This window comes from Aphelocoma coerulescens, chromosome 3 (genome assembly GCF_041296385.1).
Source record: "Aphelocoma coerulescens isolate FSJ_1873_10779 chromosome 3, UR_Acoe_1.0, whole genome shotgun sequence".
NCBI lineage: Eukaryota > Metazoa > Chordata > Aves > Passeriformes > Corvidae > Aphelocoma > Aphelocoma coerulescens.
The window spans coordinates 120,917,338-120,941,706 of NC_091016.1; the positions used below are offsets into that span (position 1 = coordinate 120,917,338).

The 24,369-nt window shown below is 45.2% G+C and overlaps 1 protein-coding gene across 2 annotated transcripts; it reads left to right on the forward strand.

Moving 5' to 3' along the window:
• The first annotated feature begins 679 nt into the window (after positions 1–679).
• Positions 680–23,008, forward strand: LOC138108734 (opsin-5-like). Of its 2 annotated transcripts, XM_069011782.1 has the most exons (5): positions 680–705; positions 2,296–2,445; positions 19,987–20,280; positions 20,879–21,210; positions 22,497–23,008. In XM_069011782.1, exons 2-5 carry the CDS (start codon positions 2,415–2,417, stop codon positions 22,905–22,907), a joined length of 1,068 nt encoding a protein of 355 aa, XP_068867883.1. In that variant the 5' UTR covers positions 680–705; positions 2,296–2,414; the 3' UTR covers positions 22,908–23,008. The 2 variants fall into 2 exon arrangements, with proteins under 2 accessions (XP_068867883.1, XP_068867882.1); XM_069011781.1 differs by lacking the exons at positions 680–705; positions 2,296–2,445 and adding an exon at positions 15,502–15,923.
• Positions 23,009–24,369: the final 1,361 nt, after the last annotated feature.

A 24,369-nucleotide genomic window follows, 5' to 3' on the forward strand; every position in this document is an offset into this window, starting at 1 on the left:
AAAATCCCAGCACACTCTGCTTTCTGATACCTTCTGCCCCAAGCAGATCTCCTTATCACTCAGTTCACCTTGAACTTGTGGAAACTGCAAGACTAGGAAAAAAATTCAGTCTTCTGGTTAGGGCACAGGAGCCAGAAAGTTTGATTTCCATTTCTGTTTTTTCTGCAGGTTTGTGAAAATCCCAATTGTTTGCAGAGTGTTTCGAGCTTTTCACATTGCTTTAAGAGAACAGAGCAGTGCTCTTATGTATTTTCAGCTCTCAGCATTGGAAGTAGAGTTTGATTTATTGCCAGACACAGCATTTCCCTAAATTGGGAGACAAATATATCCAAGCTAGAACTCGGGAAAACCTGAAAATACAGAGCCTTTTTTTCTGGAAAATGGAGCATGGTACATTGTGGTGGCCGGTGAACCTACATTACAAGGGACAGAGAGTTTTCAGTAAGACAAGTCCCTAGTACACACAAGAACCTCTTCACGTTAGGGTGACCAAAAAGGCTTCTCCCAGCATGCCTGTTCTGTTGTGTTAATCTGTCCCAGTTTGGATTCCCCGGATGGCTCTCAGCCTCTACCCCTCGTCACTCCCCCAGAGTTCCCCACTGGTCCCCGTTCCCTGCTCCCGCCTTTTCCCCGCCCCCGGATAAAACTGTGAGCTTTGGGATCATGTTTGTATTTGCTTCTGGAACCTTCGACAGTGTGGAAGGAGTAAGTGCTCCTGCCGGAACGCAAATGCCCTTCTCGACTCTTTGCTGCCGACTGTAACACGGAACCCACCCGTGCGCTGTGGGGGCACGCGGGACCCCACGGAGCCGGGAGGGACAGTATTAGTGCATTCTACAGATTTTGCTCTTTTTCTCTTCATAGAATCATGGAATAGTTTAAGATGGGAGGACCTTTTAAAGGTCATTGAATCCAACCCCACTGCCGTGGACAGGGATGCTTTCCACTATTCCACGTTGCTCCAAGCCCCGTCCAACCTGGCCCTGAACACTTCCAGGGATTGGGCAGTTCTCTCGTGCCTTTCTGATGTGAAAGACAGAGATTGTCTGCCAGCAAGGACAGCAAAAATGATTGATTTTTATGAAGCCACACTGATCTGAACAAAGTTAGCCCAAAACTGAATTATGGAGTTTGTTGCAGTTTGAGGGAGAAACAAATGTGACAAAGAAAATTTCAGCTTGAAAGTTCCAGCATAGCAAGACCTCATTGTGGAAAGTGTGAGGAAATCTTAATAGAGGGTAATTATAATTAGAAAACTGAACATTAAAATACTGACAGTAACAGAGGGTAATGAGCCATCGCTTGTCAAAAATAATATTGTTGGAAAAGGTCAGCTCTTTGGAAAAACAAGTGCCTGTGGATTGACAAGGTTAATCATAAAAATAAGTGCATTGTTGCTAAATTACCAGTTACTGGGCAACCCACAGGTGAATGGAACTGCATTTGTGTAGTGGCAGGAATTGAATGATTCACCATCTGGGTGAAGTTTTCTTCAGTGGAGTGTGTAAGACTTTTATTTAGGCAATGCAGTCTACCTGCTCCACTTGACCAGCTAATCTCTCTCTAGACTCCATTGACAGTATTGGCTGCAAGCTTAATTCAGTTATCTGAATATGAATAACAATAAAGAATTCCCTTATTAGTTTCCCTTATTAGTTTTGCTGTATCCTTAATGGACTTAAAATAACTTAAAATACCACGTCCACACCAGATAAGATAAAATACCATAATTAGTTTGTGGAAAAGCTGCTTCCTAGGCACAAGGTTTGGAGGCCAACCTGAAAACATGATAAACTTTTTTTTTTTTTTTTTTTTTTTTTAATAGAACAAGGCAAAGGTGCCTCACTCAAAACAGAGAATGCTCTATTTTCTTTTAACTGGATATTATTTTATTGTTTAGCTGGATTTTCACATAGCTTTTGCATTAAATTCTTCCCTGTGAGGGTGGTGAGGCCCTGGCGCAGAGAAGCTGTGGCTGCCTCATCCCTGGAACTGTCCAAGGCCAGGTTGGATGGGGCTTGGAGCAACCTGGGATAGTGGAAGGTGTCCCTGCCCATGGCAGGGGCTGAAACGAGATGATCTTTAAGGTCTCTTTCAACCCAAACAATTTATGAATCTATGATTTTATGTGGCAGGGCTTTTCTTCTGGTTTGGAGGCCTTTTGCTGTGATCTGGTTGTGCCCTATTGTGAATTCCTGTTACCTTCCCAAATTGGGTGATTAGGGACACCTTGCACTAGCCAGATTACTCTGGCTTGGATCCAGGCAAACTACAGTTCTCCTACACAACTTCCAGGTGCAGTTTAGGAGTTTGCTTGGGCCAGGGCTGGTTTCCCTGAACAGAAATAAACAGAAGGAATGAGCAGAGAAGATTGATGCCTGTACAAAATCAGACAAGAACCTCTGGCACGTGTGATGCCATCTAGACAGATGTTTGCTGTAACACGTAAGTAACGTTTTTTTAAAAATCCCCCCCAAACCTGACCTATATGCTGATCAGATGTAGTTTATGGAATTATAGTCAGCCTGGTAACTTGTCTGCAGCTGTGAGGAGTGTTTCAACTACAAGCAAAATAGATGAATGGTCTTTCAGCTGATTTTCAACTTTGTTTTGTATTCTGCAGCTGCTTCTAAATCACAGCAAAACCCAACAATATTATTTGTGCTGACAAGACTGAAAATGATGAAAAATTATGGAAAAGGAGAAGCCAAGGCTTTTTGTGTTGGCAACCTTTTCCCCAGCTAAACATGTTAGGTCCCTCCTAGCCTATTTTTGTATTTTCCTTCCAGCTTAGATGATTCCATCTTAAAATATTTTAGGTACTTTTTGCACTTTTAGCAAGTGCAAAACACTTGTTTTTTTTCTGTAATTTTGCCTCGCATAAGTGGCAGTTACACAGCATGTTGAAGGTGATTGAGATATTCACCAAGTGGTATGGATTTCTCATTAGAGTAGGATCATTACTAGGGAGACTGAGCAGTCTAAAGGCATTATATTTATGTTTTTACTGTGAGTGTGGTGGGGCCCTGGCACAGGTTGCCCAGAGAAGCTGTGGCTGCCCCATCCCTGGAAGTGTTCAAGGCCAGGTTGGATGGGGCTTGGAGCAACCTGGGATAGTGGAAGGTGTTCCTACCTTCAGGAATCTCATTCCTTATCTGTATTCATTCCTTATCTGTATTTCCTTATAGAACATTTTAAAACAAAACCACCGTTCTTGCCCCAAACAGATCTGCATTCCCTGATAGAAGATAACACATCCATACATCTCAGATATGTCTGTTAAGTTCACAAAGTGCTCTGAGATTTCAAAATACAGCTATTATGGAAATATCCATTGTTATTCTTGTTTTTAATAGCTGCTGACAGTCAGGAATTTTGAGGTAAGTGCCAAGTTAGAAGCTGTGATTCTGAATAGAGTTTTTTAAATACTTCAGGGCTCTATTATGTTTGAGGTAATTTGTCTGGACTGTCATCCCAGAAACATCTGGTGGAAGGGGATCAGATTGTTACAACAAAGACTGGCGGTGGTACTCACATGTGTCCTTGTGGAGCCAGTTTATGGGTTTGGTTGTGCTAAAGATGTTGAACACTTTGCAGGGCTTTGCTGAATTTTCTTGTTCTGTCTGAAACTCAGCATTTCCATTTCATGGCAAATGTTGAAGTTTCAGTATGTTTTCATTCTCAGTATGAACAAACCCACAAGTATAAAACCTTTCCTGACCATTTAGAAAAGTGTTGCTTTAAACAAAGAATAAATATGTATAGTTATATGTATATTTTAAGTTTTCACTTAGAAATTAAATTACTAGTTCAAAGCTTATTTTGTTTGGGTTTTAATCTTAGTATGAGGTGCTGGTGCATGTCTGAAGGACAACAGAGCTGGGAAAGGGTCTGGAGCACAAGTCTGATGAGGAGCAACTGAGGGAGCTGGGAGGGCTCTGCCTGGAGAAAAGGAGGCTCAGGAGGGACCTTCTCACTCTCTACAACTCCCTGACAGGAGGGTGCAGCCAGGTGGGGGTCAGGCTCTGCTCCCAAGGAACAAGTGGTTGGACAAGAGGAATTGGCCTCAAGTTGCACCCGGGGAGGTTTATACTGGATATTAGAAAAAAAATTCTTTATTAAATGGGTTATCAGTTATTGGAGGAACAGGCTGCCCAGGGCAGTGGTAGAGTCACCATCCCTGGAGGAATTTAAAAAACATGTAGATGTGGCACTTGGGGACAGGGTTTTGTGATGGGCTTGTCAGTGCCGGGTTAATGATTGCACTCAGTGATCTTAGAGGTTTTTTCCACCCTAAACGATTCTGTGATTCAATGATCCTCTCCTGACACAACAGTTGTAATGGTTCAGGACATGGCACATCTCATCACACTGTGTCCTGTCAGGATAAGAAGTAGATAAGGATGCTATTGCTGGGCAACCACGTGGGCAATTTCTAGTGGATGAGATTCATCAGCAATTACCTAATTTTAAGCGGGTTTTTTTTGTGTTGTGACTGCATTGGAGCTGGTAGCCAAATTCCTGATTTGGAAACGGATTTTCTACAGCCAACAGAATGTAATCCAAGTCTGTCTTAAATCAGATACCTACATTTAGACAAGTGATTTCCTGTCTCTGTTGCCTGTATTGAGTCACTCTTCACTGAGCATAATGGGAGTCTAGACTCTGTTGTAGACATGTCCATTTAGGTTTGAATTTGGTGCTAAATTTCCCCATATTCTGTTCACCAGTGGGATGAGAGCTTTCTGAGAACTAATTAGTGGCAATAATTTGAAGCCTCTTGTCCATTTATTGTTATTATCTTTCTAATATGCCTGAGATCATTTTGGACCTGTGATCCAGAACATGTAACCAGAGCAGGGTACCTTAAAGGCTGTCTTGTCACTGGAATATTTTTAAATTGTTAATACAAAATCCCACTCAGGCAAAACTCTGTAGTTCATGCAAGACAACTCAAAACCAACTGGGTTTATCTGAACCTGTCTCCATTAGGATCTTGTGTTGACTTTGCTGTTTGATTTAGCCATCAGCTATAAAAGACAACATTTTGGAAGCCAGTCTAATGAAGATACTTAGAGTGATGTTCTTCCAACCACATGTTTGAATCTGAGAAAATTACTTCAGGCTTTATTGTTGATGGGAATAATGTGAGTCATCTGACCTATTTTAGATGTCCATTTTGGAGGGGTGAATTGCAGATGAAATGTTGATTTCTCCCCTTTGAGTACCAGAGGAGCAGAGGGGGATTAGTTTAGATGGAGGTGACTGATGGGATTGGATAAACTCATCCCATCCCCACTTCAGGATACAATGTTTGGCCTTATCAACAATAGCTTTATAACCCAGCAAATGCCATGGCCGATATGGGATCTCTCCCAGGACTAATCTGCATGGAGATGAGACCAGCCACTGGAACTGGAGCTCCATTTCCATTTGAGAATGATTCGCACTGAGGTCAACAGGAATCTTCCCACTGGCTTCAGTGGGCTTTGCAAACCCCAGGGTTTCAGCATACATTAATTTAGCAGCTGGGGGCCACAATTTAAGGTAACAGCATTATTATTGTCTTTATTACCAATGTTGTGACAAAGGGCAGCCCTCTCACAGCAGAGCTGGCAGGACAAAGTGAGTCACAGACTAATACAAGGATTCACTCGGTCAAAAAGGCTGTGCGTGTGCTGTCCTGTCCTAACAGGATATTCTTTCCCTTAGTACCTGAGTCTCCTCTGCTTTGGTTGGTCTATCCCAGTCTTCACTATCTCAGTAATCCATACTTAATCCCTTTGTCCATCTCCTCCAAGGCTGCCAGTGGTCTGTGGTTTACAAAGGACAGCCTCCCCATCCAATCCCCACTCCCTGACAGACCATCTCTGTCCTTTCAGCCTTTTACTACTTTGAAGCTGCATCTCAGTAGAAAGTCTGTGGATTAAACAAATCACCTCTGGTAAAGAGGGGACTGAAAGAACCTTTGATAAGAATTCAAGGTAGACAAAAAATTTGGGGTAAAAACTGGATGTTTTTCCTTTCTGCCAGGCAGGCAGAGCTGTTGTTTATTTGAAGGAAAACTATTAAGAGAAAATTCAGTATTGATTGTATAACTGAAGCTTGAAACTTCATTAATTAACAATTAAATAACTTGAAAGGATATTGTAGCTTTTGGGGCAAGTGAACACTTTGGAGAGAAAATAGAAGGGTTTAAGGATTTGTCTTATTTTTGTGACATTATGGGTGCTTTTGCAATACTTACACTTTTACTCACCCCAATTACCCAAACATCCTTTTCAGTCTCTGGGAAAGATTATTCTTTTAGAGCTCACAGAATGCTTCAGAGAACATGCTACTGCCTTACTATAAGAGCCTTATGGGTACCAACAATTTTCTGCATCAAAAAAGGGATAAACCCATGTTCCCTGTGTTGTCCAGGTTGGTGTGATGTGACTTTCACAGTCAAACAAGGATCATTCAAATACTAATGACATTATTATCCTGGTCATGTTTCTACAGGAAGGAACTGGTAATTAAAAATCTTTGGGAAAATAACATTAAAGTTGGACAGCTAAAATACTTTTTTTTAAATATCAAGCAGGCTTCATGACTACTGCATGCTCTGAGAAGTTTCAGTTTTGGTAGTAATGGAAACAAGGAGAATATAAACAAAGTTGAAAGCCTTAACTCAAGATTTGAGAGCATATTCATCCTTTCTTACAGGTTTCTTGTGTTGCTTAGAATGTCTGTCAGAACAGGATTCAGATTGAACAAATTTAGCCACCTCAAACTGAGTGGCTTATTTAAGACACCTCTCTGGGCTCTCTGTAATCACAGAATGGTTTGGGTTGGATGAGACCTTAAAAATCATCTTATGCCACCCCCTGCCATGGGCAGGGACATCTTCCACTATCCCAGGTTGCTTCAAGTCCATCCAACCTGGTCTTGAACATTTCCAGGGATGGGGCAGCCACAGCTTCTCTAGGCAGCCTGTGCCAGTGCCTCAGCACCCTCACAATGAATCATAATAATGATGGTATTATTATTGTTATTATTGTTATTGTTTTGTTGTTGTTGTTATCATCATTATCATTATTATTGCTTTTATTGCTATTATTGCTGTTATTTCTATTATTAAGTTTAATGCAAATAGATACTTCCAAATAACAACTGATCTCATCTAGAAAAGGTGTGTATTTCTCCACCGAGTGCCTTTCACTTCTATGATCTTCCACCATTGACCCAGGAGAAGTCTGGATGACCAGTTTCAACCAGATCTGAAACTTTTAAATGTCTTTATTTAGCTGAAATACATTCTGTGGTGAAGTTAGAGCTATAAAATCTGTTTAAGTACATGTGACAGATTTTAATATATTCAGTTACAAGCCAATAAATATTTGCTTCAAATGTTCAGGTTATAAAAAACATTTCAACACATGTGACAGGAAAATATTTTAATATATTCAGGTACAGGCAAAAATAGATTGATATTACTCTGTCAACTCCATGCATTTAAAATGGTCACCAGTCAGTATCACAGCAATGAGTGAAAAAAGGGTCATAATTATGGCTCTTTATTTGCCTCTTAGTTTTTGTGCCTGTTGTATTCATGCTGTCAGAGTTTTTCTAAATAGCCATAATGGATATAGATGGCCTAGAATTTCCCCTTCTGGTTGAATACAGAGATTCTCTCCTGATGAGGACATGGAGTCTACAAACAAACAAAGAAACAATGCTTGCAATGCAGACTGAATAGAAAATGCATCTCCACTTCCAGATAAGCCCAAGTGCGCCGTGGGAACCTTTGTCCCCATGTCCTGATCTGAGTTCAACAAGCCCCCAGCACCAAACCTGTGTGAACCTCATGAAATTCAGTGAGGCCAAGTGCAAGATGCTGCACCTCAGGAAAACCACTGGTATCAACCCAGAGAATGAACTGGGAGCAGCCCTGCTGAGGGGGTGCTGGTGAATGAAAAGCTGGGCATGACTTGGCAATGACTGGTCATTTCTTGCACTAGTAGCCCCAAAAGGCAGCTGTGTCCTGGGCTGCATCAAAACCAGCCTGGGCAGCGGGTCAAGGGACGTGATTCTCTCTCTCTGCTTTGCTCCTGTGATATCCCACCTGGAGTGCTGCATCCAGCTCTGGGAGCACCACCACAAGAAGGACATGGACATACTGGAGCAAATCTATAGGAGGCCACAAAGATGCTCCAAGGGCTGGAGCCCCTCTGCTCTGGAGCCAGGCTGGGAGAGCTGGGGATGTTCATCTGGAGAATAGAGGGTTCTAGAAGACCTTAGAGCCCCATTCTGTGCCTAAAGTCAGCTTCCAAAAAAGCCAAAAATGAATTTTTTTACAAGGGTATGTAGTGACAGGACAGAGGACAATGGCTTCAAACTGACAGGGGGTATATTGAGGTTAAATATGAGGAAGAAATTCTTCCCTGTGAGGGTGGTGATGCCCTGGCACAGGTTGCCCAGAGAAGCTGTGGCTGCACCATCCCTGGAATTGTTCAAGGCCAGGTTGGACAGGGCTTGGAACAACCTGGGATAGTGGAAGCTGTCCCTGCCTATGGCAGGGGCTGAAATGAGATGAGCTTCAAGGTCCCATCCAACCCAAACCATTTGGTTTCTGTAAAAGTGTGACAGTGATTTAAAGGTATAAAGAAGAAAGCTTTTATTTGCATCCATAGTTCAGTTCTGGGGCATTAAGGCACAGAAAGATTTAATCACTGGCCACAAAGCAGTGACAGGAAGACTGTGGCAAAGCAAAGATCTGAACCTAGCACGCCCCAGGGCCCTCACCACAAGACTTTTTTTTTTCTGAGGGTGGGTTCATCTCTGTTTTTCCAGTGTAATTGAGTGCAGGAAGTATTCACAGTCACTGTTGCTGTTTTTGAGCATGGTCTATTAGAGAATAATTTGAACCAGCCTCTTAGAAGCAAGAAGATACTTTTCTGATGTACAGCAGGTTACCTGAGCAGCAGAGGAATTGATGTCATTCCTACCTGAGAGGCAGGAGGCTGCAGTGATGCTTTTCTGAGGCCCTTCCTCATCTTACGAGTTTTTCACTGTAGAGTGGCCTGTGGAAGGCAAGCAGAGAGATCACACATTATTAGCAAAACAAACTGAGCACTGTGTAAACGTGGGGGAGAGAGCTGGAGGAAGTTTCTCTGTGCACATACAGGGAATATCCACTAAATATTTAACTTACTCCCACTTTTGTTTCCTGTCAAGTATCAAGAGCAATGAGCAGAGGACCTGGCTGCAAGTCAATAACACTTGTGGGATTAATTTTTTTTGCAAATTTAGTCTCTTATATCCTTGCAAAGGGCATTGCACACCACTGCAAAGGAGTGATGTGCAAAGAAGTAAACCCTAAAGTGTTTTCCAAGGTGTGGAAAATGCTCTCTGAAAGCAACATGTTGCTGTAGCTCAGTTAACCTTGAAAACTCAAGTAATTAAAATGCTGGTGACTAACAAATAATAATTTTGAGAAAGTAGTTTTTCTTCTTTCCCTCACAGTCCTACTCTGTGCCATATTTACAGCCATCTTGAACTGGCAGTTTTGTATGAGGGGAATTAAACACTACTTGGCTTAAAGGGTCAAAAGACCTCAGAAAGGAAGTCAAGACAGAATAGCTGTGACTTTTCACTTTTCTCCCTCATATGATTATAATCTGAAGGCTGGAAAAGAGACCTGAACATAATTTGATGAACTAAAGTGACAGAGGGTCGTGACATGAGGCTTCTGGTGCTCTCCCTGCTGCCAGGGACCCTTAAACTCCAAGCAATATCTTTCACTGGATGTTAAAATCCAGGGAATTTGCCTTAGCAGTGGGTTGCTCTGTGTCGGTCAGGCAGCTCTGCTCAGTGCTGTTCTTAACAGGATCATTGTCAAAGTGCTGGTGCTGCCACCAGTTTATTGCAGAGCAGAAGTTTGGTCTTCCCCATTCTACCTGTAAGAGATTTGTTATCATCAAGCCTCTGTTGTGCCTTTGTTTCTTTTTTATTTCTCCATTAAACCTCGTGTTCCAGATTGAACAAGGAAACCTTTTCCACCCAAGAGAAACATCTCCATGAATTTCCACTCTTATCTGCCTCTATATTTTTACAGGATTCAGTCTCAGCTATTTTTCTTTTCTCTAAATAATAAGTTGTAATCCTGCCATTTTTGAATTCCCAGCATGGGTCTATTTAGAAATTAGTAAGAGTAATTCTAATATGAAAGAAAATTGGCCTCTTTAAGCTATTGTTGTGTCACAGTGGTGCTGAGAGGCACAAGCCAACAACGGCACTGCTTTGTTACCAGGCACTGGACAGAAATAGCTGGAGATTGGTCAGACCTTGAAAAATGTACAATCTCAGCGGGTCAGTCAGAGGCAGCAAGAGGAAGGAAGTGATTTGAGGAGTGTCACACAGTTGGCAGCAGCAGAGCCAGGGCAGTGCCAGCGAGTTCATCTGTAGTGCCACAGGATTGCACCCTTGAACCCTGTCCTGTTGTCTGTGTGGGACACACAGCCATGCCTGCTCTGGGATCACATCCCTGGGCTGCTCTATTCCTGCCTTGGTGGAGAAACTGGAACAGGGAATACAAGTGGGTGCACCCAGACAGTGTTCACAGCCCCCACGGTGTCAGCACAACTGGGTTACACCGTTTGGGTAAAGATTATCAGTATATAATCAGCTCTGTCCCCAGCAGTTGTATAAACACCCTGATATCTTATCTCTCAAGACAAGATTCCAAGTGGCTGGAATGTGTTGCTTCCCAGGTCACCTTTCTCTGTAGCCACACTCCTCCTTGCCCAGAGGTGTGCTCACCCTAGAGGTGTGCAGAGGATGATGAGACAGAGCTGCTGCTCAGCAATATTCCTGTGGTTGCTGAGTCCTGGCTGCTCCATTCTACAGATCGTGGGATTTTTTCTTGTTGTCTGAATGACACGAATCGTGAGTAAATGGAATGTAGGACCAAAATATGAAAGAAAAGTCAGTGGAGCTTGCTACCAAAACCTACATGTCAATAAAAGATTGAAAAAATACTTCAGCTGTAAGAAAGTGTCCCTGTGTGATTATTTGTGCAATATCCAGCATAACAGGGCATGGTTTTGTCTTTGAGCCCTTGAAAATGAGAGAATTAGTGCTGTTCATACCACTGTTAAACTGAGATCTGGGAGCACTGTCACCCTATTAAATATGAGCAGGTTTGCAATGTCAAATTCCATGCCATGGGCAATACATTTTATTTTTCTCTTTTCTTGACACAATAGTAGCTTTCATTTTATTTTACCACCTTTGGAGCCATTTCCTTTCAGTTCTTAGAGTATTAGAGTCTGTCTTCTCACGCCTCTGAAATAGCTGCAGTATGCATCGTACTTGCACGTTGAATTAACCCTTGCATATCTCATTCCAATCTCTCCCTTCCCACCTCCTGCTGTGTTTCTCCTTTGCCTTGTTTTCTCACATTAGAGCCTTTCATTACATATTTGGGGAAAAAAAAAATTAAAAATTGTCCCTGAGAGGGCAGCCTATTGCCCAGTTGAAAAGAGCTGGCTTGTCATGTCAGGGACGTCTTTACTCCACATGTGACTTTTCCTCACTGCTGTACCTGCTTTTTTTCACCAGTGCAGCATGAATTTAATGGTTACAACAAATAATGACTTTGTTTAATAAGTGTGAGCTTCTGGCTTCAGTTCCACAATCTTTCCCCAGCCCTGTTCACTTCCCTGGACACGCTCCAGCCCCTCGATGTCTTTTTTGTCCAGAGGGGCACAGAACTGAACCCAGGATTTGAGGTGTGGCCTCTGCAGTGCCCAGCACAGGGGGATGTCACTGCCCTGGTCCTGCTGGCCACACTAATGCTGGTACAGCCCAGGTGCCATTGGCATTCCTGGCCACCTGGGCACACCTGGCTCATGTTCAGCCGCTGTCACCAGCACCCCCAGGTCCTTTTGCAGCTTTCCAGCCACTCCTGTCCCAGCCTGCAGCACTGCAGGGGTTGTTGTGACCTTACTCATTTGGACTGAGTTAACTAACAGCCAAGTTGGTTGTAGTGAAAGAGCAGAATGTATTGATCCAACTGAATTCTTCAATTCCTGCCAAGGGAAGTTAGGGAGTTTGGTGTCCCTAGACTGAATTTAGACTTTGTAAATAACCACTCAGGCAATAACATGCAAGTCAGTGCAGGAATCCAGAAGAAAACAATTTAAAAATTACTGTGCTTGAGGTTACAAATACCAGCTTAAACAAGACTTAGCTGTTGAAAACATACAACTCCATGAGCAGACTCTGAGAATTCCACTTAAATGCTTGTTCTGGTTTTCATAAATAGAGGTGAAAGCTAGAGAAGCTCAGCTAGAGGTCTCAACTCAAAGATGAGCTTCCAAAAGTAAAACTGCAGAAATAAACGAATATTTAAAAGGAAGTAAGTTGTAGGAATTCTTGGAGAATGTTACAAAGTAGCCTCCTGCAAGGAGTTTGGAAAAGGTGGCATTTTTTAATGAAAAAGCTTGAATTGTGCATCATGGCAGAGGTGTTTTGAGCAAGGAGAGGGCCCCCAAAGGAACTGTCCCCACAGACTGTTGCACACACTCTGCTCACTTGAGATCTCGGAGTCTTCATAAAGAGAAGATCTGGACAGAGCAGCCAGAGATGAACAGGAATAACAAAGTCATGTTGTCTTCTAAATGATACCCAACTATTTTTGATAGACGTTTCTGATAAGGACCCAGATTCTTAGCCCTCCCCACATATCAGGAGATGCCAGTGATTTTGATATATGGTACCAAACACAACCCAGTATTCATGTCCCAAACAGCTCTAAGCATTAAGACATTTTATCTCTACAAAATGAACCACTACATAGTGGAAAACTGATAATTCATAGCAATTCCATTGTTCCTACACATTCAGAATATTCTTTTTATTTTTTTTCCCTGTGGGAAGTAAAATAAAAGTTGTAGGACATTCTCACTTGGTAGCATGAAGTAATTCCTCAACTCATACCCTGTTTTATGCCAACAGTGGGAACTTGTTTATATATATGTCCATATTTATATCAAATATGTATAATTGTTTCATGGTGAGTTCATTTTTTGCTTGAAGTTTCACATAGCCTTTCAGAAATGAGTAGGTAGCAACTTCATCCTTCCATCTCGTTTTAAGAGTACTTTATTAAATTGAAAATAAGTTTCACAAAACAATTCTAAAATATGAACACACACACCTTACACACACCTTGCTCCCTGCCCAGCCTCCCCCCGCCCCCAAATCTGGGTCTGTCAAGATGTATAAACTCGGGTGTTGTAAACAGATTGCCTGGATTGATCTGATGTGCAGGAAGGTGGTGATGAGCACAGCTTGCTATTGTTAAACAACACATGAATAATGCACTGGGTTTGGGATCAGTCAACTCTTCTGGTTTTAATCATTCATTTTCTTTTCTTCTATTTCGTAACTGGACTGTTGATGTAATCCTGCCGCATGTGAATGCCAAGTTGAGGGTTTCACAATAAATGAAATGCTGTCTAAACCAGCATGAAAGAGCCACACATTGTAGTCTAAGGTGCCCACAAGAGCTGGCAGAGGACTGGCTCCTGATGTAGCCAGTGGAGTCTCCAGTAATTAAATAATAATTAGCAATTAAATTCTCAGCAAAACGTTTTAATCTTGCCCTTGGTCTCCTTGCTTGCCTGAAGAAATGCAGTTTTATTTCAGTAGAGAGAGCATGGACTGTGCAACAAGTGTGAAAGCAGCAGATCTAGCTGGGATTGGGTGACACCACGCTCCTTGAACTGAGCCTTCTACCATGGTTTCACCAAGAAAGGCCAAAAAAGAAACATTAAGTGAGATGATTGCATAATACAGGCCAGGAATTTTATCAGAAAGAATTTTATCAGAATTATAAGATGTATCTGAGAACTTTAAAGCAGCCAATTCTTATCCAATGGCTGCACCTTGAGAATCTATTTGTCACCTAAATGTTTGAACTCAGGATAAGAGCAAAACCCAGGGGCAACATCTGTACCAGAGAACAAAACACTTCGTTTTCAAAGCAGATAGTGTTGCTGCTTGCTGGGAACAATCCTGGGCTCGTTTTAGGCAACCTGTGCCTGGGAATGACAGGACAGTGCCAGCTGGCCCAGCCCAAATCAGTGTCAGGAACTGCTCTGCAAATTTAACAAGGTGAGCAGTCAGGTTCCAGCCTCTTTGTGGTGATCTGGCATTGTTTAATTTACCAATACAAGGGTTTCGTGTGCACTGTACTGGATTAAGTGTCAGAATGTGGCAATTTTCTACTTTTTGCCAAAGGATTTGTGTCTACTGCTACTCTAGCAGACATTTCTCCCTGTACTAGTTCTGCCCAGATGCTATAGAATCTCCTCCAGGTCCTGGTCATGCTCCTCGTGGCTACTGCAAAAATTAACCCTGTCCTGACCAGAATCAGGACACTCCCCCACAATGGGATGAAATGGTAGCCTCTCTTCCTTGCACAGACCACACTGAATTCACCAAGCTGTTTGAAACTCTCAGTACTGGGCATGTTTTTGAGGCATCACCTCTGTACTTTTTTATTCTATTCTGATAAAAGAACTTCCTTTTATAATTAATACTGTATATATCCTGCCTTCCTATGCTAAAATGAGTCTTGCTTATACAGCCATGGCTTGAGAGCATTGCAATAACTACCCACATTCATTCAGCTGAATCTCTGCTGCTCAGGAACGTTCAGTGAAGGACACCTGCACTGAACATCTCATGAGCAGGTGCTGGATTTCAGGAGTTGGGTGGTGTCTTTATTCCAAATCTGAGTGCGGCTTTGAACAAACAGGCACTGGAACAACTGTTGTGGAGTCTCCATGCTTGGAGATACACAAAACCCTGCTGAAACTAAAGGCTTTTAAAGTCTTCCAGATTCCTAAGTTTTTCACAGTTTAGGCTGTTATACTTGAGCACCTAAATTCCACCTAGATTGCACTTGAGATGCCTCCATGCTCTTGTGAATTTTAAAATTCCCTATCGTAGAATCACAGGATGGTTTGGATTGGAAGGGACCTTAAAGACCATCTAGTTCCAGCCCCCTGCCATGGGCAGGGATGCCACCCACTGAACGGGGTTGCTCAATATGGTGATTTTAGGCTCAGATACTATAAGGAGAAGGAAAACACAGAGGTGAGGCACTGCTGTGACTGCTTGCCAGGTCAGAACTCTGGAGTGTCACAGAGTGACCTCAGAGCTGGTTCTCCCCTGGTGCACTACACCGGACCGAGCATCCTCTAGTTCTGCACTGGAGCAGCTCTGACAGTCCTGTCTTCAGTGGTGTAACTTTGACCCCGCTGAGCCCCTGCAGCAAACAGCTTTCCTGTGACACCTCAACTCAGAGACCCCTGCCCCAGCCTCGTGTCTCCCATATTCAGCCATAAAGCTGGAAAACAAAACTCCAAATCTTCCTTGCCTTGCCTGCCCCCCTCAGCCTGGCTTTATTTCTCAAGGCTGCTGATGGTTGAACAACAACTGGTTTTGCTCATCTGAGGGGATTTGCATTGTGAAGCTTCCTGACAAGCCAAGCAGCAGAAGGGTGGGAGAGGAGGGATGGGAGGAGAGATGCTGTGCCAGCCAGGCAGGCAGGATCGCTTTGGCAGCAGCTCTGCCTGGCTTTCACTCTGCCTCCCTGGGGGAACTCCTTCCTCTCACTCCAGGCTTCTCCCCTGCCACACCAGAGGCAGGACAAGGAGGCAGCAGAAGGGTCCCTGCACTGCCAGTACCCAACACCAGCTCACACCTGCAGCAGGCAAACCATGAGGACGAGCTCTTTGCTCCTGCAGCATCTTCACCTTTGACTGAAAACCTTCACCCACCTCCACAAGGGACCATGGAGGAGCAGTACATTTCCAAACTCCACCCAGTCGTGGATTATGCAGCTGGGGTCTTTCTTCTAATCATAGGTGAGTTCACAGCCTGCTCGTTTGCTTGGAGCCAGGGAAGAGGGATACAGGGATTCCCTGTCTGTGCTGTGGTCAGGCAGAGGAACCTGGAGGGAAATGACAGCGAATGTTTCCCCACAGGTTCCCCTGCATTGTGCCTTGAAGTTGGTTGGCAGCCAGGATTAATCTCCACTCTTGGATCTGGAATCTTTTGTTTTAATGCTGAAGAATGGCCAGCACAAGTTTGCCTCTGTGGCATCACAAGTATTTGAAATAAGCTGTCAGTCACTTTCCATGACTGAACCAGAGCAGCTCACTCCATGGGACTGCTCAGGGGAAAGCAGCTCTGGGCTGACCCTTGGTGGGGGGAGGTGTCATTCTGCTGTGTCTTGCTAGGATGAACTGCTGCAGAACAGCAAAGTGTTTCTAGATAGCAGTTCTGGGTTTTGTAGCAGCCTGTTTGTCCTGCTGCAGGCAGATTGAAAATGAAATACAAGTGGGGATAGCTACCAGCCCACGGCTTCAGTTAAGTGTTTTCTTCCTTGTCTCTTTCTTGCATGTACACAGGCATTTGTTTTCTACTCTCGTGGATTTGGAGAGGAGTGGAACTTGTTTAGGCATGCTTCCCACCTGGATTTTTGCTAAGATTCCTTCCTTCAGCTCACTTGCAAACCCTGGCTGAGAGAACAAGGACAAGCTTATATTTTGAAGTTTTAATACTGAGGCTCTGGGTAGCAGTGCTGGGCTTTAGCACTTCAAATTTCCCCTTGTTCTGCACAGCAGAGCACAACTCAGGGTGAGAAAATCCCTGTTTACAAAACAACCAAGGGCTTTTTCAAGTCAGGGTGCCAGGTCCCTTCTCTGAGAAATGTAAATACATAGATACAGTTGAGGCAATGGGAAGGGGCAGCAAAAAAGGGCTGGAGGCTGGGGCTCCACTTGCTGACCTTGCTGGTGTGCCACCATGCTGCAGTCTCACACCTCTCCGAAAGCACTTTTAGGCACTGGAACTCCAGGCACAGCTTCCAGCACTGGATCCAGAGCCCTGTGTGGCAGCCAGGTTCACTGCATCCTGCAGGGACTCTCAGAAATAAAGCAGTGAGCTGAATTGGGAACAGGTGTTGTATTTATCCATAGCTCTGCCACCTCACTGCAGGTTTGTGCCCTGAAATGATGTTTTTGTCAGGAACAAGGCCAGGGCATGGGCTGCAGCACTCACCACCAGCTATTTGATTACTGGCCCACAGTTACAATTCTGTCCTGTGGGATGGAGGGGAAGAGCTTCTGTCATGGTAAAAGAGGGGCTGGGCCTGGATGTCACCTGATGACAGAGCTGCTTCCTACCTCTTGTGTAGGGGTTGGGCTCTTACCGAGAAAGTGAACTGGGTTCATTTTGCTCCTGAAGCCTGAGGATGTTCCATTTTGGAACAGAATGAGGGGCTGGAGCGAGTCCAGAGAAGGGAACAGAGCTGGGAAAGGGGCTGGAGCACAAGTCTGATGAGAAGCAGCTGAGGGAGCTGGGGGGGCTCAGCCCAGAGAGAAGGAGGCTCAGGGGGAACCCTCTGGCTCTGCACAACCCCCTGACAGGAGGGTGCAGCCAGGGGGGTCGGGCTCTGCTCCCAAATAACAAGTAACAGGACAAGAATAAAGGGCTTCAAGTTGCACCAGGGCAGGTTTATACCGGATGTTAGGAAACATCATGGAAGGGATTGTGATGCATTGGAACAGGCTGCCCAGAGCAGTGTTGGAGTCACCACCCCTGGGAGGATTTAAAAGCTGTGTGGATGTGGCGCTTGAGGACATGGTTTAGAGGCAGCCTGGTCAGTGCTGGGGAATGGTTGGACCCAATGATCTTAGGGGTCTTTTCCAACCCAAAGGATTCTATGATTCCATGATTCCATGTCCCAGCCTGTGGAGAGTGCTCTGCCCACCAAGCCACAGGTTGCTCTGTCAGCACATGGCCAAGCCCCCGTGGGCATCATCCTGTGTGTGCAGACACAGAGATCCTGAGAGCTCAGGGAGCTCTTCCAGTGCATCCAGAGGTGGCAAGTGAACGTGTGTGGTTAGAAAGTGAATGAATGAGGGATGTGGGGTCTCAGATTTGTGTCCCCATTTTGGTTAAGCCTTCTCTTGACACCTCAGTGGTTTTTGTACTTTTGCCGATATATTTATTCCATTTTGCTGCACGTGCCTCTGTTAACCCCTCTGTGGGCACTTCAGGTGGTACCTGTGAGCAAATGCAGCCTTCCTGCACTCACAGCCACAAGGGAACATGACAGAATCTTTTTCTGTCTCCCTCTTTCACATCTCACTTTAGAGGACACCTTCTCAGGAAAATCAAAATTTTTTGATCAAAAATGTTGCTCCAGCACCATGTTCACTTAAAAGAAGAGAGAAAATGAGTTGTTTGGTGCATGTACTTCTGACACTGCTGTCACCAGCACTTTGAAATCCTGTGGCATACCTGAATAATGTATGTCTGACAGGTCCTTTTGCAAAGCAAGCTCTGGGTCTTGTTGCACGCCCCTGCCTAAACAATTCTCAAGGTCCCACTGCTCTCAGAGACCACCAGAACAGTCACACTAATTCCCAGGGATCAGCAAGGATCCTGAGCTGCCCAGCCAGCACATGCCTGGCACTGAGGCAGCTCAGAGTCAGTGCTGGGGCTCCAGTGAGAGATGAGAGGAGTCACACAGAGGGGAGGCTTTGGGAAGTGCAGGACACCAGGTGAGAGGAGGGGACAGGCAGGTGGGACAGCTGGAGTACTTCAGCAAGAAGGAGAAATAAGGATATTTTTCTCAGCACAAGAAATATGTGGACCTGCTAGAGTGGGTCCAGAGGAGGCCACAAAAATGCTCTGAGGGCTGCAGCCACTTTGCTCCAGAGACAGGCTGGGAGAGCTGGGGAGTTCTCCCTGGAAAAGGCTACAGGGAGACCTCATTTTGTTCTTCCAGTACTTAAAGGTGGCTTATAGAAAAGACTGTCACGATCCGCTAATGCAAGTGGGGGTCGTGATGGTTCGTTTATCGATCTCAGAGTGTAAAAGGACACAAGAGATTTCAGTTTTAATCAAAACAGTGCACCTTTATTAAGTGCCCACAACACAATAATGCAATAGAAGAGAGAGAGAGAGAGAGAGAAAGAAACACAAAGTAGAGAGGAAGAAAAGAGGGGGGCAATAGCTACCAACAGATGAGACGAAGTCCTCGTGGTCTTCTGCCAATAGATTCGCCTTCTTTCCGTGGGGAGATCTCGGACTTGGTTATTTCAGAAAGTCCCTTTATAGTCCTTTTCAGAAGCGAGGGGCAGCTGGCCAAGAGGTGGGGAAATCTACAGCCGTTGTTATGGGGCCCATTGCTTTGGGAAACAGGTACAGGACAGGTGTACAGGACAGGTGGACAGGACAGGGTACAGGACAGGTGTGCAGGACAGGTGTACAGGACAGGTGGACAGGACAGGTCGTTCCTTTCTGCTTCAGCGCAGTCCTTCCCGCCTGGGCAGCAAGAACGGCGCAGTCCACTGTTACCTGCACTAATTTTCCTCAGGAATGCCTACCAGTTCCCAGCGGGCACACCTGTAGGCAACACTTGGCAGACATCCCACCTCAGCCAGGCCAGGACTCCTGTGTTCAGTCTCTGTCCTTGGCAATGATCGTGAGGCAGATGAGGGATCTTTGGACCGTCTCTTACAAAGACAGAAAGTGACTTTTTACACGGGCAGACAGAGACAGGACATTCCAAACCCTGACATGGACAGGGACATCTTCCACCATCCCAGATTGCTCCAAGCCCTGTCCAACCCAGCCTTGGATGCTTCCAGGCCTGGGGCAGCCACAGCTTCTCTGGGCACCCTGTGCCAGGGCCTCACCACCCTCACAGAGAAGAATTTCTCCTTCAGATCTAATGTAAACCTACTCTCCTTCAGTTTGAAGCCATTCCCCCTCGTCCTATCACTACATAACCTTGCAAGAAGTCTCTCCTCAGCTTTCTTGTAGTCCCTCTCAGGCACCTCACATACTTCTGATGGATTTCACAGGTGTGTTAACTGTGTGATACTCTTGTCTGTGCTGATCCTTCCCTTTCAGCCATCCTGACGATCCTTGGGAATTCAGCTGTCCTTGCCACGGCTGTGAAACGCTCTTCCCTGCTGAAGTCCCCAGAGCTGCTCACAGTGAACCTGGCAGTGGCAGACATTGGGATGGCCCTCAGCATGTACCCGCTGGCCATCGCCTCTGCCTGGAACCACGCCTGGCTGGGGGGAGATGCCTCCTGTGTTTACTATGCCCTGATGGGTTTCCTGTTCGGGGTCTGCAGCATGATGACCCTGTGTGCCATGGCCGTGATCCGATTCCTCGTCACCAACTCATCCAAATCCAACGGTGAGTGAATCGCCGCTCTGGTCACCTGCTGGTGCTGTGTTGGGGCTGGGCTGCTCAGGGAGGTGCTTTGTGGAATATGGCATGGAATATCAGGTCAGTAGCAGCAGAATAAGCCTCAACTTTTAGTGCATTATCAAATCCTGGTGTTCCCAGAAGGATTTGATTAAATTCTTTGTTAAACAGTGAGGTTTTCCACTTCTCAGTTTTGCCAAGTGAAACTACCTGAGAATGGAGAACACAAATGTTTTCCTGGACCAGACTGCCTTCCCTTTCTACTTGTATCCAAGCAGATACACTGGAATTTGAAAGGAAGGAATATTCTTCTGGCATTCCTGGGCTGGGACCACAGCACATTTGAGGTGAAATTGATCTTGTAAAGCTCCCTGTGTTACTAAGCTCTAGATGAGCACTGAGGGCTGTATTCAGGTCTCACCCAGCACACTGACACTGTTTCTCTAGAAGCCCAAAGGTTAGGGAACTGCAGCAGCAGCCCAGGTGTATCTGTAGCCACCATCCTTCTGGTTGAGGAGAAGTTATGGCAAAACCCCATGTGGCTGGGATGGGATCCACCTATGCTTGCTCTTCCTCTTTCTTGCAGGTAACAAAATCACCAAGAACACCGTCTGCATCCTGATCGCTTTCATCTGGCTCTACTCCTTGCTCTGGGCCATCCTGCCCTTGCTGGGCTGGGGCTACTATGGCCCTGAGCCCTTTGGCATCTCTTGTACCATAGCCTGGAGCAAGTTCCACAACTCCCCCAATGGTTTCTCGTTCATCCTGAGCATGTTCCTCCTGTGCACAGTCCTGCCTGCGCTGACCATCATTGCCTGTTACTTGGGGATTGCCTGGAAGGTTCATAAAGCATACCAAGAGATCCAGAATATTGACAGGATCCCTAATGCAGCCAAGCTGGAGAAGAAGCTGACCCTGGTGAGTTATCCCCGTGATGGGAAGAGAGTGCAGTAATCAGGAGCTGGCAGAGAGCTGGCTCTGCTCATGCACAGCTCACAGAACAGAGAGCTACACAGAAATTCTGTATGGAAACAGGATTTCAATATATTAATATTAAATATTATTTTTTATTATTATTACTATTATTTTTATTAACTTTTTTTTTCAAATATGCACTTCAGTTGTGCATTTCTTGTGGAAAAGCAGAATTGATCCAAGCTATCTAGAGGCCAGTCCTAGACTCACTGAATCATTAAGGTTAGAAAAGGTCTTTAAGATGTCAAGTCCAACCATTAATTCAGCACTGAGAGGTCCACCACTTAACCATGCCCCTAAGCACCACAGCTACACTTTTTTTTAATACTACTAGGGATGGTGACTCCACCACTGCCCTGGGCAGCCTGTCCCAATGACTGACAACCCTTCCAGTGAAGAAATGCTTCCTAATAACCAATCTAAACATCCCCTGGTGATTCCTTAGGTTTTAACTTTTATATTTTTCAAATCCTGTACTCCCTAGTGTGTAACTCTGAAGTTTCTTGTGGCCCGTTAGCTGCTGTTCTCTTACGCTGGTTAGACATAACAAACCTCTCTAGGTTTCCACCTCAAGGACACCAGGCCCCAAAATGTGTAAAATAAAAGCCTCTGAGAGGGGGGCAAACTTGGGGTAATTACAACATGAACTGAAGTTATAATTGGACAATTAACCCTGATATGCAAACGAACCAAACTTATAAAAGTGTGAAGAACTCATGACCTGGGATCCATCTTGGGTGTAGCCTTTGGCCTGTCTAAGGCATACCTTTGAAGGCCCTTCAAATAAATACCTACCTTTATTCCCTTATTCTTGTCTAGTCTCTGTTTTTAGGTGGCCATCTCAGGCATCCCCAGTGCAACCTGAAGACATTTCCTCTCGTCCTTTCACTTTTTAACTGGGAGCAGAGCCCGACCCCCATCTGGCTGCACCCTCCTGTCAGGGAGTTGTGCAGAGCCAGAAGGTTCCTCCTGAGCCTCCTTTTCTCCAAGCTGAGCCCCGCCAGCTCCCTCAGCTGCTCCTCACCAGACTTGTGCTCCAGACCCTTCCCCAGCTCCATTCCTTTCTCTGGACATGCTCCAGCCCCTCACTGTCTCTCTTGTCATGAGGGCCCAGCAAGCACAGCTTCAGGTGTTGCAGGTTCAGGTGTGGTCCCACCCACACCTCATGTGCCAGAATATCCAACCCTGCCCATGCCAGCTGCCAACAGCCGCCCTGTGTTCCCTTGCAGATGGCCGTGCTCATCTCAGTGGGGTTCCTGAGCTCCTGGACTCCCTATGCAGCTGCCAGCTTCTGGTCCATCTTTAACTCCAGTGACTCCCTGCAGCCTGTGGTGACGCTGCTGCCCTGCCTGTTTGCCAAGTCCTCCACAGCCTACAACCCTTTCATTTACTACGTCTTCAGCAAGACCTTCCGCTGCGAGGTTAAGAAGCTGCAGTGCTGCTGTGGCTGGAGGGTTCACTACTTCAGCTCCGACAACTCCACGGAGCATCCCATGTCCACCATGTGGAGCGGCAGGGACAACGTCCGTCTGTCTGCGGCGGCCAAGGCGGAGAACCCGGGAGCTGCAGCCAGGGCTTCACAGCACAGGTTAAACCTGGCCTCACTCCCAGGTCCAAAGGAGCAGGGGTGCAGCAAATGAGGTTGTCGTTGCATATCTTATGGCAATACAGAGGTTCAAGTATATATTTTTAAGCAACTCTCAAATATTGTCTTTTAAGCATCACAGCAAAAAAAAAAAAAAAAAAAAAAAAAAAAAAAAAAAAAAAAAATCTATTTTTTCCCCCAAGAAATTCTACTTTAGAGGAAATAGATTTATGTACCAATCATAAAATCATGTAAATTAAACTTATTTTCATGTAAAAGGAGATTTATTATTTTTGTGGGGTTTTTTTCCTATACTTTTGATTTCTAACACAATCTATCTGCCAGCTCTTGGCTCTACCAGTAAAACAGCCATCAGAGAAAACCATAGGTTGCACACAGTGTTACCAAATAAACACAGCTGAGTGTGTAGTTTTCCAGCAATACAGACTGAAAACCATATGGGCAGCAAGAAATGTTCACTGCCAGGAAAACGTGAGAATGTGACTGCTCCCAAAAGGATGTAGAGCTCTCTGGTTCCTTGCTCTTTCAGGGGTGCAGCTCCAACTCCTCCAAACAAGTCGAAGGAGCTGAGCAGCCTTGGTCGGATGAGGTTTGGTGGGAATGTGGCAGTCAGTGAAGGATGCCTTCTGTGTATCCCAAATGGCACAGTGGGAAGGCAAGGAAGCTCTCAGCAGGAGGAACTCTGCACTTGGGCTGTTGCTGGCTAATGTACAAAAGCTCTTCTGCTGCAGAAGCTGTTGGAGCATTTTAGGATCGTAATTGTTAAGGTTGGAAAAGACCTTTAAAATCAAGTCCAGCCGTCAGCCCCGCATCACCACCATGTTCACCACAAAACCACGTCCTCAAGTGCCACATCCACACATTTTCTGAACACTTCCAGGGATGGTGACTCCATCACTTCCCTGGGCAGCCTCTCCCAGTGCTTTACCACCTTTTTTCTGCATAGGATGACACAAAGCATTCCCCAGGCAGCCTTCCTAGCAGTGTCACCCTGCAGATGCAGTCCTCCTGGCTCTCATGGCTTCTATGGGAAGCTCCTGAGATCCCACATTCCCCCCTGGCTGGGGCACTGACATGACTTTAACTGAGAACAGAGTTTGCTGATTCAGTACCACCATAACACCAGGTTTAACCAAAGAGGTTCTGAGGTGGGAATGATGAGCTCCTACACCTTAAATCTCTCTCTCTGACTTACTGTTTTTGATTTTAAAGGACATAAACCCCTATATTTAGGATTTGAAAAACACAAAATATGGCTTGGCAGCTGCAGCAGTTCTGGCTGCCCCTGACCACACAGAATCACAGGATGGTTTGGGTTGGGAGGTACTTGAAGCTCATCCAGTCCCACCCCCCTACCATGGGCAGGGACACCTTCTAATGGAATCTTCACCAAACCCTAGCATTAGGCCTAGTCAAGACAAGAAGACTTAAGGCACCGGCAGATTTGGCCCAGATTTTAAACAGCCTAAACCAACAGCAAATGGACTCTGAGCTCT